The following is a 16,612-nucleotide window of genomic DNA, read 5'->3' as shown; positions in this document are numbered from 1 at the left end:
TCTCCAGACATGTCTTCTGGTATTGTGGCCAAGTAACTCTATCTTTGCCTGTTCTGTCCAGAGCACATTGTTCCAGAAGACTTGGCCTTTGCTTAGGTGTTCATAAGCAAACTTTAGTCTTGCCCTGATGTTCTTTCTGGACAACAAAGGTTTCCTTTTGGCCCTCCTCCCATGTAGATCTAATTTATGTAATTTTTTTTTAATGGTAGACTCATGCACTTTGACATCAGTAGTGATGAGAGCTGCCCATAGGTTACATGACATTCTGAGACTTCTTTCAGCATTTTGCATTCTGCTCTCAGGCTGAACTTGCTGGGATGGCCTGAACAGTTGTTTAAAATCTTCTCCACTTGTAGATGATCTTCCAGGCTGTGGAATGATTGATGTCCAATTATTTGGCAATATTTTAAATCCCTTCCCAGACCCATAGGCATCTATAACCTTCTTTCTGAAGGTCTCAGAGAGCTTTCAATCTAGGCATGGTGATACCAAACACTTCAACAACGAAGTGCAATTCAGACTAAAATACTGAGGCTTTAATAAGACAGGTTCCTCTCTAATAATGTTCTAAGCATTTGTACCTGGTCTGGTGCACCTGGCCTAACTTTAGGTATTTCAGGTAGTGATAAATGTAAGGATGTACTTACTTTTTCCACATGAGAAATTGCATTTATGTTTATTTAAAGTACACAGTGGACTACAAAGTGCAAATGGTGCATGGTATTTGTTATATTATATCCCCTTCATCTATCAATATTGCTGAAATGAAGAGGGTGTACTTACCTTTTCACAAGATAGTAGTCTTAGATAATAACTTTCCTCACACAGGAAAAGAACAATGACTAGAGCAATTTAGGAGGAGCAGAGAAAAATACAGAAATGAAAGAGGAAGAAAAACAAAACCTGAGTAAGCTATAGGTAACTGGTCAGGACATATCTACAGATGGACATACTAAAATCTGGACTCTGAAAGCATACGGCAAGAAGGACTAGGTGTACATATTTTCTTACAGAAATCTGGAAACAATAGTATCTGGAGAAATGTTAATATAGGCCAGCACACAATATTCACCTACTATATACATATATACAAACATGCACATGCATACTCACAAACACTCCCATAATACATGTGTAACACCAAAAATAGAGGTTGCCTTGCTTTGTTCCACGAACTACAGTTACAGTAAAAGTATTTTATTAAAAACACTTAGTGGACAAAGACAGCAGGACATCAATTACAATGGGAAACATAGAGGGAGCTATTGTCCAATCTGGATCACATGACCAGGAGACAGTTGTGCTTAAAATGCAACAGATAGCAACATTTCAGCTGCTTCTCCCATAGGGATGCACTGGAGAATTTTTTTCTGGAATGTTTTCTCCCACAACCCACAATCAGATCCAGCCCATTTTCAAATTCAATCTTTCTTTTGCCAGTTTCTCCCATCATACCAAATTTTGTCCCTTTCTGTTCAGTTATCAGAGAATTACCCTGGTGGCAGATGGACAGACAAACAGAATTCCAAGCCCTTCTATATAATTTATTTCCAGCTTTCTATTGGGTTGAAAAGAATAAAAAGCTAACAGAATCTTGAAAACAAGAGATCAGGTTTCAGTTTTACCATCCTCATACAATGTATTCAGCCTAAAAATGTAGGTTCACAGTTAGAAGAAAATAAATTAGTGGTCCCTCTCTTTTGATCACAACATCTATCCCAATACAGCAATACCAAAGACTGAATAACTTACTACTGATAGTATTTAGTTGTGGACCAGAACACAACTTTTAAGTTACGTTTATCTAACAGAAGAATGTTTATCAAGTCTGCTGAACACAGCATACCTTCAATTCTAGTATATTTTGTCATTTCTCAGCATAAATGATTTACTCATTGCAACAGCAATGGGTCCCTAGATCAAAGTTGAGGTATCAAAAGATGACATAATAACAGAATATATAATGTGACTGTTTCAAAGAGAGATATGGTAGCATCTTTTTTTTAAAAAGCGAACTCTTATTACTGAAAGCCAACATTTAACCACTTTTAAGTTAACTATTTTTTACAGCCCCTCTATATGCTTCCCTGTTCTGCCAAACAATGTCAAGTATGATAACAGTGGGGTTAATTGTACACTCCAGTGCCATGGACATCTGCCTTCTCACATTTTAAGCTATTTGATCTAAGCTTCCAGCATGCAAACAATAGAACTCCAAGGATGTTACTGAGCCACAATTACAACTCTGAAATGTCCTACCAAAAGAGGAACAATCTCTGAGAAAAAAATATTTCCTAATCAGAAGTGGCAGACTTGTACTACTCTTGAATCAGAACTCGGTGACATGAAATGAGGAAGTCCCTACATCTGAATCATAGCAGTCATCTGCCCATTCACTCCAAACTTAAACAGAAAAGTAATACATTTATTACTACAAGTATTACTTTACAAAGTAATATTTCGCGCAACTCCATGTTGTGCTCTAGTTATGCCCTTTCCTGGAACAAGAGGCCCTTCGAACAGTCACTCATGCCCTGGTTATCTCCCACATAGACTACTGTAATGCGCTCTACATGGGGCTACCCTTGAAGAGTATCCGAAAGCTACAGCTGGTCCAGAATGTAGCCGCATGGGTAATTCTTGGTGCCCCAAGGGTGGCACATGTAACACCTTTACTGCGCTAGCTGCACTGGGTTCCAGTTTGCTTCCGGGTCCAATTCAAGCTGTTAGTTATGACCTTTAAAGCCCTACATGGCATGGGGCCAGGCTACCTGAGGGACCGTCTCATCCCCATTACATCGACCTGTCCCACCTGGGCATGCAGAGAGGGCATGCTACGGATCTCATCTGCTAGAGAGTTCCATCTGGTAGGGTCACAGAAGCATGCCTTCTCTGCAGCAGCTCCTGCCCTTTGGAACATTCTCCCACTGGAGTTGAGACAGGCCCCATCGCTCCTGGACTTCTGCAAAAATTTAAAAACCTGGTTTTGTCATCATGCCTGGGGGAGGAAGGAGAACAGCTCCTCTTGGGGACGGCTAGCTCCCTAGAATTACCGTTTTGCTTATGGATTGAGAGAGAACTCTGCCACCTGGATTCTATTATATTTTAGTATATTTATATTTTATATTTTATTGTCTATTTATATTATTGTATAGCATTTATTACACTGTGGTTAATTGTTTTTACTGTAAACCGCCCAGAGTCCCTCCTTGAGGTGGAGATGGGCAGTGATAAATTTGACAAATAAATAAATAAATTACATTCAGAGATTACTGTAGCTCCAAACTTTTCCTATTCTATAGCTACCACTAAATGCTGCAGTGTAGGGTGAGTGATATTACATGAGACAGATACCAGTAAAACAGTCACATTCCAATAGTCAAAGCCATAGCATTAGAATAAGAACCCCATCAAAACATGACGTGATCCTGAAGTTACTCTAGCAAAACAGTAGATGGCACCTCAAATCTTTCCAATAGCTTTCCTGATCTTTTCTTCATTATACAAATTATTTTTGAAAAGAGCACACGCATGACATTAAAAATGCATCATGTTCTCAAAGTTATCAGCATCCTATTGTCTGATTTAACTCTGGAATACTAAACCATAGAAAAATGAGGACACAGTAGCTCTCTTTCTTTGTGAAAGAGAATGCTAATAGAGGATGTTCCCCATTTTGTCCTTTGGAGAAGTTAGAATCAGCATAATTCCTGTTTGCTTACTGTTGAATAAACAATTTATATGGAGGTTCCAGCTATTCATGCAAGATAAGAATTCACAAATATTTTGTGGTTCTTTAGTAATAACATCTACTCTGGCAACCTGATGAAGAATTAAACCAAAATGAACAACATTAAAACGGTGATCTGAAGGGCAGGCCAAGTGAAAAAAAAAGTATAAAATAAGAAGTATTGGTCTAAAAGCTTATAACTGGTTCCATACACTTGATATGCCAATATACTGGGAAAGATTCTCCTGAAGTAAAGTCAGATTGTACAAAATCACTATGAAACAGTTCTTCTAAATCCTTGTCAATGATTTGGAAATTCAAAAGGACATTGTGCAGCTCATATCCAAAATTAGTATTTTTCCACAAGATAGCTATGTAATAAAAAAGCAAAATGAGGAAAGAGAGAGGTATAGCTTCCTGATTTAAAGGTCTAATTTTCAACCAGTGAATAACTTCACCAGGATCCTTCTGTTTATTTCCCAGCACTGTTCTTTTAGGAAGAATATACAAAATATTCACTTCATTTTATGACTGTGCTTGCAGCAAAACAGAGTTTTGCATGATCAGTGAGTGACTACTATTGTCACCAATTGTTCAAAAAAGCACACATTACCAATGTGAGTTAACTTTCCTTAGCTCTCCTTCTGGTTCCCAGTAAAGGTACCATCTTCCTGTTAATTTATTGAATTTCTTAAGACTTAATTTTAGGAAAATATAAATAGAATTGTAGCCTTAGCAAAATAGCATGTTATAATTTACTCAATATTCTGTAAACATTTTTGCAATCTGCAAGTTGTTGTTTTAAGTATACCCTTCTTCAAAATCCTCAAAAACCAATCTTATCAAATTACTTTATTCCAGTTAATCATGAGACGGTAGCTTCAAATTCTAATACTTTGCCACAAAGATGGAGTAGAAAAAGACTGCAAAATGAGACATCTGCAACACCTAGATGAACTGTGATAAACCTGGTCATAAATAAAAACCTCTGTTTTCAAAAATCAAATTTTGGATGTTGTAGCAAGGGGGCACAGCTAGCATATATATATCATATACCCCTAACCCCAAAACAGGACATTCCTATCTGAGATGGTCATCCTCTTCCACCAAGCAGGCAGCGTTGGAAGGAATGCACATGGAGCAGTGAGAGAAGAAGGGACAGACACTTGGCCAGACAAATCAATCTTGGTGATTGAAGGAGCAACAGACATCCCAGCCAGTTTGCTCTTACATCAACTACTGAAAGCACCGGTGTTTAAATTTAGCGCTGCTTTTATATATACACACAGGGAAGTCATAATTATTTCCCACCAGATTAAAATATTAATAGGATTTTAGATAGTGGATGACAATTCAGCAATCATCAGAGGTCACATGACACATTTTATGCTCTAGTACAAATTTAAATAGTCCAACATGAAACAGTCTGTGGAAGTCATTTCTATGAAAAATTGCAATTATGTTTTAATTAAAAATTAGTTTGCTGAATTATTAACAGTACAAATAATATTGTGGCTTCTCCAGCTTTATAGTTCTCCATATATAGTTCTCCATATCCAAACACAAGTTCCGCTACAGAATTCAGAAATGTTGATCAATACAACAAAACAATCACAAGTCTCAGTATTGTAAAGAGGACTGTAAACAATTTACAATGGGAACATTTAACACAAAAGTATATTATAACAACACATTTTGAAATACTATTACTTGCATTCTGGATATTAATGCTGAAAACTGATTTATTATAGTTCCATGCATAATTAAAATCTTTAAAATAAATGCAAAAAGTTGAGACATGGTATTTTGAGGTATTTTAATATAAGTAATTCAATATCTTCAATCAGAGCTAAAACCTAGCTAATAGTTTAACCTATGAAGTCTTGCAAAAGAGAGAACCAGAAGAAATTTGCTATAAGAAACACATCTCAACAGTCTGAAATAAAGCCAAGACTAAGCAAGTTTAGGTAGAATGCATTATGAGCCACAAATCTACGGAATAAACACTTTGATTGCACCAAGTTATGTAATGCCTGCATACCAAGTTCATTGTGCAAACTGCTGCTGCCGACAGCAGATGCATTGTCATGTGTTGCTTCTAACTGGACACTCCCATTTCTCACCAGCAAGGAGGTGCTAGCGCTGAGCACTGCTGCCTGGGAATGGGGGCGTGACTGGACTTTGACTTTGGCTGTGGACTGCTGCCCTTGCTGAACATCTTGAAGGCTACGAAAGAACATGGATGGTGGAGACATTACAGGGAAGAACACAGAAACAGCAGCTAGAAACCAAGTTAACACTTCATTTTGTATTAAGGTTAAAAGAGAACTGCAATACATTGAACTAGCCAATCTAAATGAAGAACATTGTTACAACATATCCAGGAAGTTAAACCAAAGTTAAAATCAGCTGGATAGCCATTCCAAACAGTTTACTAGACCAACTTGGAGTTATTACTTCAGAACGATTTCTGCTTCACATAGTTCTCTTCTAAGCAGTATTTGAAGGTGCACAATTATATCATAATATCAAAGTGCAATGTAGTAGCATGGTAACTTTTTAAAATGTAAGCTTTGCTTTTTTGCTAACAAACAATTTTACTCTTTCATGCAAGTTTACAGTAAACTTTTAAAAGACTATACGGAGTAAATGCTTTGCTCAACTCAAATAATTTAAAAATAGTTTAAAAATAACAATATATATCTGTTGCTTAAAAAATTCATTTTATTTATTTCATTTTATTACTTATGTATAGTGAAGAAAACAAATTATTAGTACATGTCCAGTTTCCCTTTTTTCTATGTCCCTGTCAAATGTGCTCTGTTTAAAGGGTTGTCCAGGGCAGATTCAGAGGTGCACATAGTAGTGAAGATGAGAATAAGGAAAATTCCTGCTGGACAAGTGAATAGCCATGTATTACATAAAGCCCAGTTTTCCTGAACACTGAACAAAATTCTGATATTGAAAAATTACATGCACTGTGAAATGAGCCTATTCTGAATGCAGATACTTGATACCCAACACATATATAATCTATAGATCCAAGCCTAATTTCAATTGTGACTTACAGTCATAGTTATGTAACCTTAGTTATTTAACCTTAGTTTGTTTTTGGTGAGCATAAAACAATAGCAATCTAGTTTACAGGTAACTGCAGGAATCACACAGAATAAGATTATGTACAATCTTGCAAGTCATGATTATGACTGTAATATTAGCATCTTTAACATATTATGCCTGCAATATTAGCACATTTTAAAAGGAAGTCAAAAATTATGTATTTTACTGCTGGACTAAATTCTACTGAATTAAATCAATCTTACTTCTTGGTAAATTAATAAGGGGCTATTATATATAGGGACTAATATATATGTCTATTTATATATCCATGAAAGAAGATTTCAAGTGTGATATGATCCCTTCATAAAATTTACAATGCAAAATCACATTGTGCTGGAAGTAATAAATATGCACAGGTGTTTATTTTAAAACTACATAAAATAGGAATGAAGTATTCCCAAAATGAACATGCAGCAATCTCTAAAAGTGTAATTTTCCTTTTTTAGTTATTTAGTTATTTATTCGATTTATATTCCATTTTTCTACATACATTTACAGGGTTGCATGCTCAGTCTTGCACGCTGCACTTGTGCCTTGAAATATTATTATTCTGTGTTCATTTATTAATTTCATATGAATAAAAATGCAATTGTTGTAAAATATGCATAATCTATATTTCTACAATATACAGTATTTTATATGAAAAAGAACTCTTGATTTTCAAAACAATCAGCTTAAAAACAGTATTAGTGCCAACAGAAAAAAAAACTCTATATAAAATATGACTAACAGCAATCTGTTGATGAACAGTAAAACCACAGATTAATGTTTAATTATTAATATTGGTTTCTCAACATCCTTCTATAACTCCATTCCTTACCCAAATAATAATATTTCAGATGCAAAGAATATTCCAGCAAAAAAGAATCTAGCTTGATAAATTCACATTGCCCATAAAATTGAAGCAATATTTAAATGACCATAAGAGGTCCATAAAAAGTTTCATAATTATTCCTTTCATAGTTTTATATTACTCCTTGGTTCATACACCTAATTATCCAACCATTCTTTCTGCATTGTAGAACTTCTAAACCTTTAAATCTTTCCTGATTCTTGTGAAGAATTTTTTCAATTTTTTTTTAATTTTTTCTCCTTACAGAAGAAAAGGAGACAAAGGATTGTTGGCTTCCTTTATGTGTTAACTGACTCTTCCATTAAATGTGCATTTTGGAAATAGATTCAAATGATCTATTTCAGTTCCATTAAAATGTTACAGGAGATTTTACATTAAGAACAATTATAAAAAAATGAATCTAAGTTCAAAACTGTTGACCAAATTATACTACAGAAACACATGCAATACAAACCCTTAAATTTCATATGGTTGAATATGCATAATTCCTAAAATTGTAGTCTTTCTACTACTATCCTAATCTTTTAAAGAGTCTTACTATCATATTTCTGTACAATAAATAACTGAATATCAAGGATACATTTTAAAGAATCATTTGCAACCGAATAACAAATTGGTCCCAACCCTTTAAAATGGATAGCCATATTTCTAGAACTATAACTGAATTTTTTAAAGGCCATGACTCTCAACTTGTTGCATTACTCCATATTCATAAAACTTGGGTCAGAATCAGAAAAAAGGTTTCAAACATCCTAATCAAGTAATAAGAGCATACTTTGTTTATTGTAAACAGCTTGGGTAAGAAATGTCCGTGGTGGTATAGAGCATATTAAGCATATACCATTGTGTTATTTAGTGCCTTTGTTTAAAATATTTTATGTTTTTAAAAGATTTAAAACATTATGCAATATAATGTTAATCTTTACACATGCAAATGCAAGAACAGAAAATTTATTTAATGCTAGTGTATATTTTATCATCATTTTTCAAAACTTTTAGGAAAAAAAGTATATATGTGTATTTATATAATGGGGGTGGGGGTGTTAAATAGAAATTTTATATCAGAACAGACTATTGTAATACCAGGTTTAAAAAAATACATTTCACACAAGAGAAAGTAAAATTTATCAAAATGGAATAACTCTCACAGGAATATAGTTGGGTAGTCTTTGGGAAAAAGTCATCTTAGGTTTCCTGCTACTTAGACTGTTTTTTGTGACGTGACTTATCAGAAGCCTTCATGAATTACAATTTTAATAAATATTATTTACTCCCAAGCCTTTGGTACTCCATTCTACTGCACAAAAATTACAAATTAATAAATCACCTACAGTATAAGTTTCAGCCATGAACTTTACTAAAAGAGCCCTAAGAAAATATTCAACAAGATATGAGAAATTATAATGGATATGAAATGCTATTGATGAATATTTCCAGTCAAACTATCATTTAGGGATGCATTTTCAATGGACATGAAAAGAAGTATCACCATACAACATCCAACCCAGTAAGAACAGTGTTAGTCTCCATGATCCATAAAAACACTGTTATTCAGTGGTTTAGCAGCAGCCACAATTATTTTTTCCTATTTATATATGATAATGCCTTCTTCAGTGTAGATACACTGGGTTTTGGATGCCCCTTAAAAGCTAATGCTGAACTGCAACTCTAGACTTTTTAAGTTCCACCAAGATATTCTACATAGAGCTGGGAAATTCCCACCCGATCCAGTTAGTGCGCACTATTTGGCTTGACAGACAAATGCTATACCTTAGGTTAATTCAGCTTCCCATGTGTCTGGTTCTTTATTTCTGGGTTGCCTGTAATTTTTTTTTATTCTGTTTCACAGGTCAGGAGAAAAACAACACTGCATAGCTGCCTCAAGTAATGGTACGACAGACTGCATAATAACTTTATGTTATCAAAAATTTAAAGAGTTTTATAATTGTATAGAAAACAAGCTAGAATTAGTTCAGACAATTTTTCTCCAAGATGATAAAATATTTAGGAGTCCACCTAAATTTAGGTTGAAGCATCTGTACTGTCCATTATGGCTGGGAATCCAAATTTGACTCAAGGACTGAACAGCAGATCACATGGCACCATGAGTGGGCTTTAGGGAGAATCCCTCCCCAAGTCCCATTTCCTGAGCCAAGCCCCACTCACTCGGCAGTCTTTTTCTGCCTCTGTGCAGGGAAAAAGAATCTTCCTCCATACTCAGAAATGAATAATTTTTAAGTGCTAAACTTCCATTGGCTAGGTAATGTTTGTAGGCCATGGAGTCATTTTATGTTATAGCAATATTGTGATTGAAATTGTTCCAGACTGTCCTAAATTTTACAACTGTATTTCAATTCTTTGATAAGATAGAAAGGAGAAGTAGATATGCATTCAGGTGAAAGATCAACTACACGGCTGAATTTGGCAGTTCATTAAGTTTATTATTTAGGAATATCCTGGTACATCACAAAAGAAGGTTGGAATGTTTAAAATATGAGGGGACAATGACTTCAACAAATAGTTACAGTGAAAAGAAAATGTTAGAAAGGTTCCACCAATTTTTTTCATTGTTGCTTGCTTCAATTTAACACATTTAATTCACTTTTCCCCCCTACTTTCAAGGGATGAAGATGCTTGAAGAAATCCATTACTACTATTCAATGCTACTATTTATTATTTAATTACGACCTAATTATACTGTTCCTAAAATGTTTTCATCTGGAGAAAAAATTCTTGTCAAGAGAACAGGAAACAAGCCACTAAGACATCAATACATTATTTCAGCAAATGAGAGTTTCTCTGTTAAAAGAACTGCACATCTTCACATGAGTTATAAATCTGACTGGAACTATACTTTATTGATATAGGCTATTGTAACAGAATCTTGAAAGGCTAAGGGAGTTTCCTCCTCCTTCCCACTTATACTACAGTGAATTAGAGAGGAGTCAATCTGAACTTCTTTCTTATGCTTTTGCTACTGCGTGGGCTTAAAGTATGCTTTTGTTTATGTAACTCCTGCTGCCTCTGCCTGGCTTCCCAAGGTGATCTCCATGGGTTTCTACAGGTACTTTCTTGTGGACTTCTACAAAGTATAAGTAATGCTTTCTACTTTGGCCACTTCAATTATACCTGAAAAACCCTGGAGTGGCAAATTTAAAATCAGTTAGATGCCATATAATATGCATTTGTATTGGCAAGTGGAATACCATGATGAATATATCCAAAGAGTTTTTGTATCAAGATTGTACAACTAAAAGGTCAACTCAGTAGTGTTTTTTTATTCCACTTACCCATAAAGGAGCATGGAAGATATGGCTTATTACTATACTCTTAGAATCAAAAATGAAAAACATTTACTTTCATCAGAATTTCAACAGTACTAATTGTAACCAGAACCTTTTATTTCTTTATTATACTGTCATGCTACCCATTAATGGGAATTCTCCAGACAGTGTACATAATTTAAAATTTATAAAACTAAAATATGAAAACAATACAAAATATTTTCCTAATATTGAAAAAAATAATTTTGGAGTGCTTCAGATACTCACTGTATTATCTATAACTTGATGTCCAGTTTGGATTGCTTTTAAGACAGTTCTGAGTAACGAAGGTTAAATGACAGACTTAGGAGTTGATAAATTTGCTGTTCTCTACTTCCATATAAAGAAATTACTTCAATATTATTAATTATAAGGAAGTATTTAATAATCTTATAGGAGGAAAATTACAAATACTCTTCAATTAATGACTATTAGCCAACATACATATCATTTGGACATGGAATTCATTCACTCATTCACTGATTTGTAATCACAGCTGCAGCTTAGAAAAGCAATAAAGCCAGAAGCATATATTTAGCTTCTCCTTACAGAAACAGTGATTTCATATGAAATACTGACACGTATGCAAAATATATTTGCACTCACCTTACCTTGTAAAATGACTAGAATTATTTTTTTGCAGAATTGTGTGTTCACATTTTTGTTCTAGATTTCATTATATAGTTCTGTTCTATAACACTTCATGCATTGTTATATTTATTCTATTATTCTGAATGCTGTTGGCTTTATTTCAGTTTCTTATTAAAGTATTGTAACTGATTTTTAACAAGGGCCATTGATGCATCTTATAAGACTCTCAAGTGCAGAGGAAATAATGATGATGGCATGGAACCACAGATTTTGGCATAGGAACTATATGAAGAGCCCTTGGTGCTCTCTGAGCTTGTTTGTTTGCTTGCAAACATTTCATTACCTGACTAGGTAACATCATCAGTGCTAGTGGGTGTGGGGTTTGCTCCCAGTTTATATACAGTAACTTCCCCTGCCAGCATTGCTGGGGGGTGGTTTTCTCCTTGGTACTTCCTTGATTAGGGCATTGTGTTCTGCTTGATTCTTTGGTGTTAATCCCTGCTTATCTGGGTGTAGGCCACTGGAGACAATTTGTTCTGGTCTTTTTGTTTCCTTCTTAGAATTTTTTTATTGTCTCTTTTAAATGGTGTCTAACCATTAACAAATCCAAAAACACTAGGGAATTCCTGGAAGCTTGGCATTCGGACAAATCAGCCATCAATAAACACATAGAGATAAACCGCATTTATACACCATTCAAAAGAGACAATAAAAAAAATCTAAGAAGGAAATAAAAAGACCAGAACGCATCCTCTCCAGCACCCTAAACCCAGATAAGCAGGGATTAACACGAGACAGACAATCAAGCAGAAAACAACACCCTCATTGAGGAACTACCAAGGAGAAAACCACCCCCCACCAACACTGGCAGGGCAAGCTACTGTATATAAACAGGGAGCAAACCCTTACAATCACTCACCAGCACTGATGATGTTACCTAGTTGGGTAATGAAATATCTGCAAGCAAACAACCAGGCTCAGAGAACACCAAGGACTCCACAGTACAACCCCGAGCTACGTATATTTTCTTCTGTTGGTATGCTTGTGTTCTGTTTTGATCACACCAGCTTCCCCCTTGTTTCAGCTACATAACCTACAATATGCAGTTCTCAGCCCCTCCCCAAATTCTGTGTTTATGTTTTACAAGAATAGAATAGCACTACTACATTTTCCTGATTCCCCCATTTTGTTTCCAGCCTATCACATATAGTTCCAGAGGGTCCCTCAATCTCAGGAATACTTAAAAGGGATGCCAGGAAGAAACTGTTCAGTGAGAAATGCTCTGGTTATCTATCTGCATCAAATCTAACAAACTGGTTTTCCAAGTTGAAAAAATACATTGCCTATAACAATCTGAAGTATCTGAAGTGATGCTTAAGAATTTGAATATTGTTTTTCTAACACTGCACCAATACTTCTTTCTCTTGACACTTGCCTTCCATGTGTATTCAGTAGCATAGACAAGAGAAAATCTTTGACAGCTGTGAGATTTATAAGCATCAAAATTATAGCAGTACTTTACAATTACAGCCGATATTTATTTCAGATTTTATATATTTTAAAGAAATCTCTATACTACAATTTTGGGGGATTTATTCTAATATTTGATTGTTTATTAAATTTGAGATATATTTTGCATTTAAAGGCTAGTCAGAGATGAATATATTGATAATGTCAAAAATATTAGACTAATTTAAGATATTTTGGTTTCTCTGCACTGGTTTACTCTATGTAACTGATAGCTCATGAATTATTTAAAGCAATTTCTGTATTTAGTATCTGTAGAAAAAGTAAAAAAAAATTGACAAACTTAAATGAAAGAGCTAGTTTTAGGTCAGTTTGTTAGCATTCTGGCTGTCCTAGATGACTTTCAGTAGACTAATCACTTTGAAAAGATGGACGAAATAATGAACAACCTAGTGTACACATGCACAATTGAAAAAAATATCACAAATGCATGCAGTAACAGCTTAAGGAGATTGATTGGTTGGGATAAGGAGAAAAGGCAAAACAAAGCATGCCTACAACACCATTGGGAGTTGGAAGCAGTGATCAGCTGCATGCATGTTAGATACTGTGGAACACAAATACCATACCTGAGGGGAGAGCCGATGAGCAATGAAGGAGGGATAGGGTTACTCCCTGCATTGTGACGGCGCCGTACTGCCTGACGCCTAAATGTGCTGCGTTCACGACGAACTGTGACTGCTTCATCACTGGCTTGTGCTGCTGCATCAAGATAGACCAAGTCAAATTGAACCCCAGACCAGTAATGTTTACACCATCCTATGCTTCCCCCACAAATCAATTGTTCTTTCTCTTGCAGTTCACTGACAAGTAGAGACTATGAGGATGGAAGGTCACCTTAACAAACATACAGCTAAGGTTCTCCTATTTCAAGCAGAGTGGTTAAGTCAATTTAAAAAAATAATTTGATTCCACAAAGCCAATAGTTTTAAGCACCCATTGAAAATATATCTTGATTTGAAACAAAATCTAAATTAAATAACAGTTGATACTGATCTTTTAAATAGGGCCCACAAAGCTTTCTAAAAAGTTATAGCCAACCCTTCTATACTGAAATTGAAACTGCTAGGGAAGAATATGGGGGGGGGGGGGACCTTAAATCTCCCTTGATTTCGTGAAAGAAATTTCATGCTTTTTTGAACCTATTTTTTAGTTTGTCTACATGTACAAAAAGCAAGCAGAAACCAATTTCTCAGTTGTTCTTTTGCCTCTTGGCAAATGTAATTATGATATGCAAAAGAGCACGTGAACTACATGATCAAAGTTTGAGGCCATACCATATAGAATCCCTAATTTAATTTTATTATGTGCCATCAAGTCATATTCAACTCCTAGCGACCATACAGATAGCTTTTCTCCAGGACGATCTGTCCCTAACATACCCTTTCAAGTCTCCCAAATATATCAGAACTATTTTCTAGCAACTAATTAGCAAGTATGCCTGTCCTGGGAATATATGAAATACATTTGGAAAATGTATTTCAAATAATTAATTTAAATTTTGAACACCTGATTCTAAAAATATCTTCTGAGGGCAGAGACCTGTAGAAATCCCATGAGAATCTTTCTAGTGTATTTTCAGTTAATGGAAATCCTTGTGGAACACTGTGGTAATGAACCTTCCACCAATGATTATCCTTTGGGGGGTGGGCAAATGGGGAATAGGAGGTTCAAGTAACTGGGTTTTAACATGTTGCTCTTGAATGCTTCTGAAAATAGATTTCTTGCCTTCCTAGGAACCAGGGGCATTTGACTCCGTAAGAGGAGAGAGGGCCATGTGTTTTTAATATGCTAATCATACTATAACAGCTGTATATACTTTGGCTTCAGAATGTTACCGCCTTCTCAAACATATTGTAACATATCTCATAATACAGCAGCATTTACTGCTGTATAAACTGAGATACATTCATAAAAGATTACTTTTAAAAGCCACTACTGAATTCCACTTTGAAAGAGTGACATTCAGAAGCAAAGAGCACTTTCATCAGACCAATGCAATTTCTGTACTGAAGTCTGTGTCCAGGTACGGGAGGAGAAGAATGCAAATACATAACTAGTTCAACTGGTACCAAGCCAAAGTTCAGCATTAATCCTATAATTCCAACACTACTGAGTACTACAGACATCTACATTCCAGAGTTCAGCTTTATTATTGTTTTCCTGCAAGAGCTCAAGGCAATGTACATACCTTATTTCCACCACCACCCCAATTTTATCCTCAAAGCAAAAATAAAAATAGATTAGGCTAAGACTGCCCTAAGTCATTCAAACCTCCATAGCTAAATGAAGAACTGAACTGGGTCTCCTCCAATCCCAGTTCAGTATTTTAAACATTAGATCTTAATGGCTCTCAGTGATGGAGAGGAGAATCCTCTGAGGGTGTTGATTAGCTTGGTGAAATGGGATCTGAGGCTTGTTCTGCTTACACTGAATTTTCAGACAATTGCCTACATTCATGAAAAATGAAAAACATAACTTGATAGAATGACACTCTATAGTTTGTTGAACAAGCCATTGTTTAACCATGAGTTCGTACATCACTCTAAGCCATACACATACATAAACATCTTCCGTTTAAAGGGAGCATGCACTTCTAATACACTGTACATAGCTGGCTTCGCCTACAAGCAACCAGAGTGCCACTACTTAGAAACCATGTTTCATGGTTTATAAAATGGGTATATCATCTAAAGACCCCTCTTCTGGCTTAGCCAAAACTGTATATACCCAAGTTTGCAGTACAGGTAGTCCTTGCTTAACAACCAGTTGCTTAACAACCGCTCGAAGTTACGCTGGCCTGTAAAACACTTCTGACCATCACAAAATGTCACACTGGCCCCCTGCAGTCACATGATCACAATCTGGGTGCTTGGAAACCTGCTCACACTTACTACCGGTTGCCAAGCACCCTGTGATCATGTGATTGCCATTTGCAATCTTCTCTGCCAGCTTCCCCAGAAAGTCAGTGGGGAAGCCGGCAGGGAAGGCTACAAGCTGCTGCTGCTGCCTGCCGAGAGGACTCCCTCTCATCTCTGGGGGCTGTTTAAAGAGCTCCCAGCCAAAGGATTCCTGCTCCATGTAAGCAGACACAAAGGATTTAGCCAGAGAGACACTCACGCACAGCTTGTGCCAGGCTTCCCAGGATCTCTCCTACCCCAAGGCACCCCGTGCTCCTTACCTGGGTCCGCTTACCAACCCACGAGATCACTTAACGGCTGCAACCAGGAGTGCTGATATTGTGGTCATTGAGCGAAGCAGTCATGTGTGTCTCACTTAATGACAGCTTCCCTCAACAACTGAGATTCTGGTCCCAACTGTGGTCATTAATTGAGGACTACCTGTAGTTTAGTTTAAACATAAGCTACCAGAAGGAATTACGATACTTAACCATTTTGTGAACCAGAATGGATTGTTTGCAAGCAATGTCCCACCAATAAAAAGAGCCATGTACTGACAATACCCTTT

General features: G+C 35.9%; 1 protein-coding gene across 2 annotated transcripts in view; it reads right to left on the bottom strand.

The window, feature by feature from the left end:
- PCNX1 (pecanex 1) overlaps nt 1-16,612 on the bottom strand; it is a 105,722-nt gene that overhangs the window by 53,508 nt on the left and 35,602 nt on the right. The window contains exons 7-8 of one of the 2 annotated variants that reach the window (XM_063289839.1): nt 13,714-13,846; nt 5,772-5,956 (exon numbers count right to left, since the gene is read on the bottom strand). The exons of the other annotated variant lie outside the window; for it this stretch is intronic. Of the exons in view, the coding sequence (XP_063145909.1) occupies nt 5,772-5,956; nt 13,714-13,846 (318 nt within the window). The remainder of the gene's footprint in view (nt 1-5,771; nt 5,957-13,713; nt 13,847-16,612) is intronic. 2 annotated transcript variants of the gene reach the window in all.

Source organism: Candoia aspera, chromosome 1, assembly GCF_035149785.1.
Source record: "Candoia aspera isolate rCanAsp1 chromosome 1, rCanAsp1.hap2, whole genome shotgun sequence".
NCBI classification, from domain to species: Eukaryota; Metazoa; Chordata; class Lepidosauria; order Squamata; family Boidae; genus Candoia; species Candoia aspera.
Note: the sequence above shows the minus strand (reverse complement) of the source record. Positions and strands in the feature narration are given on the sequence as shown.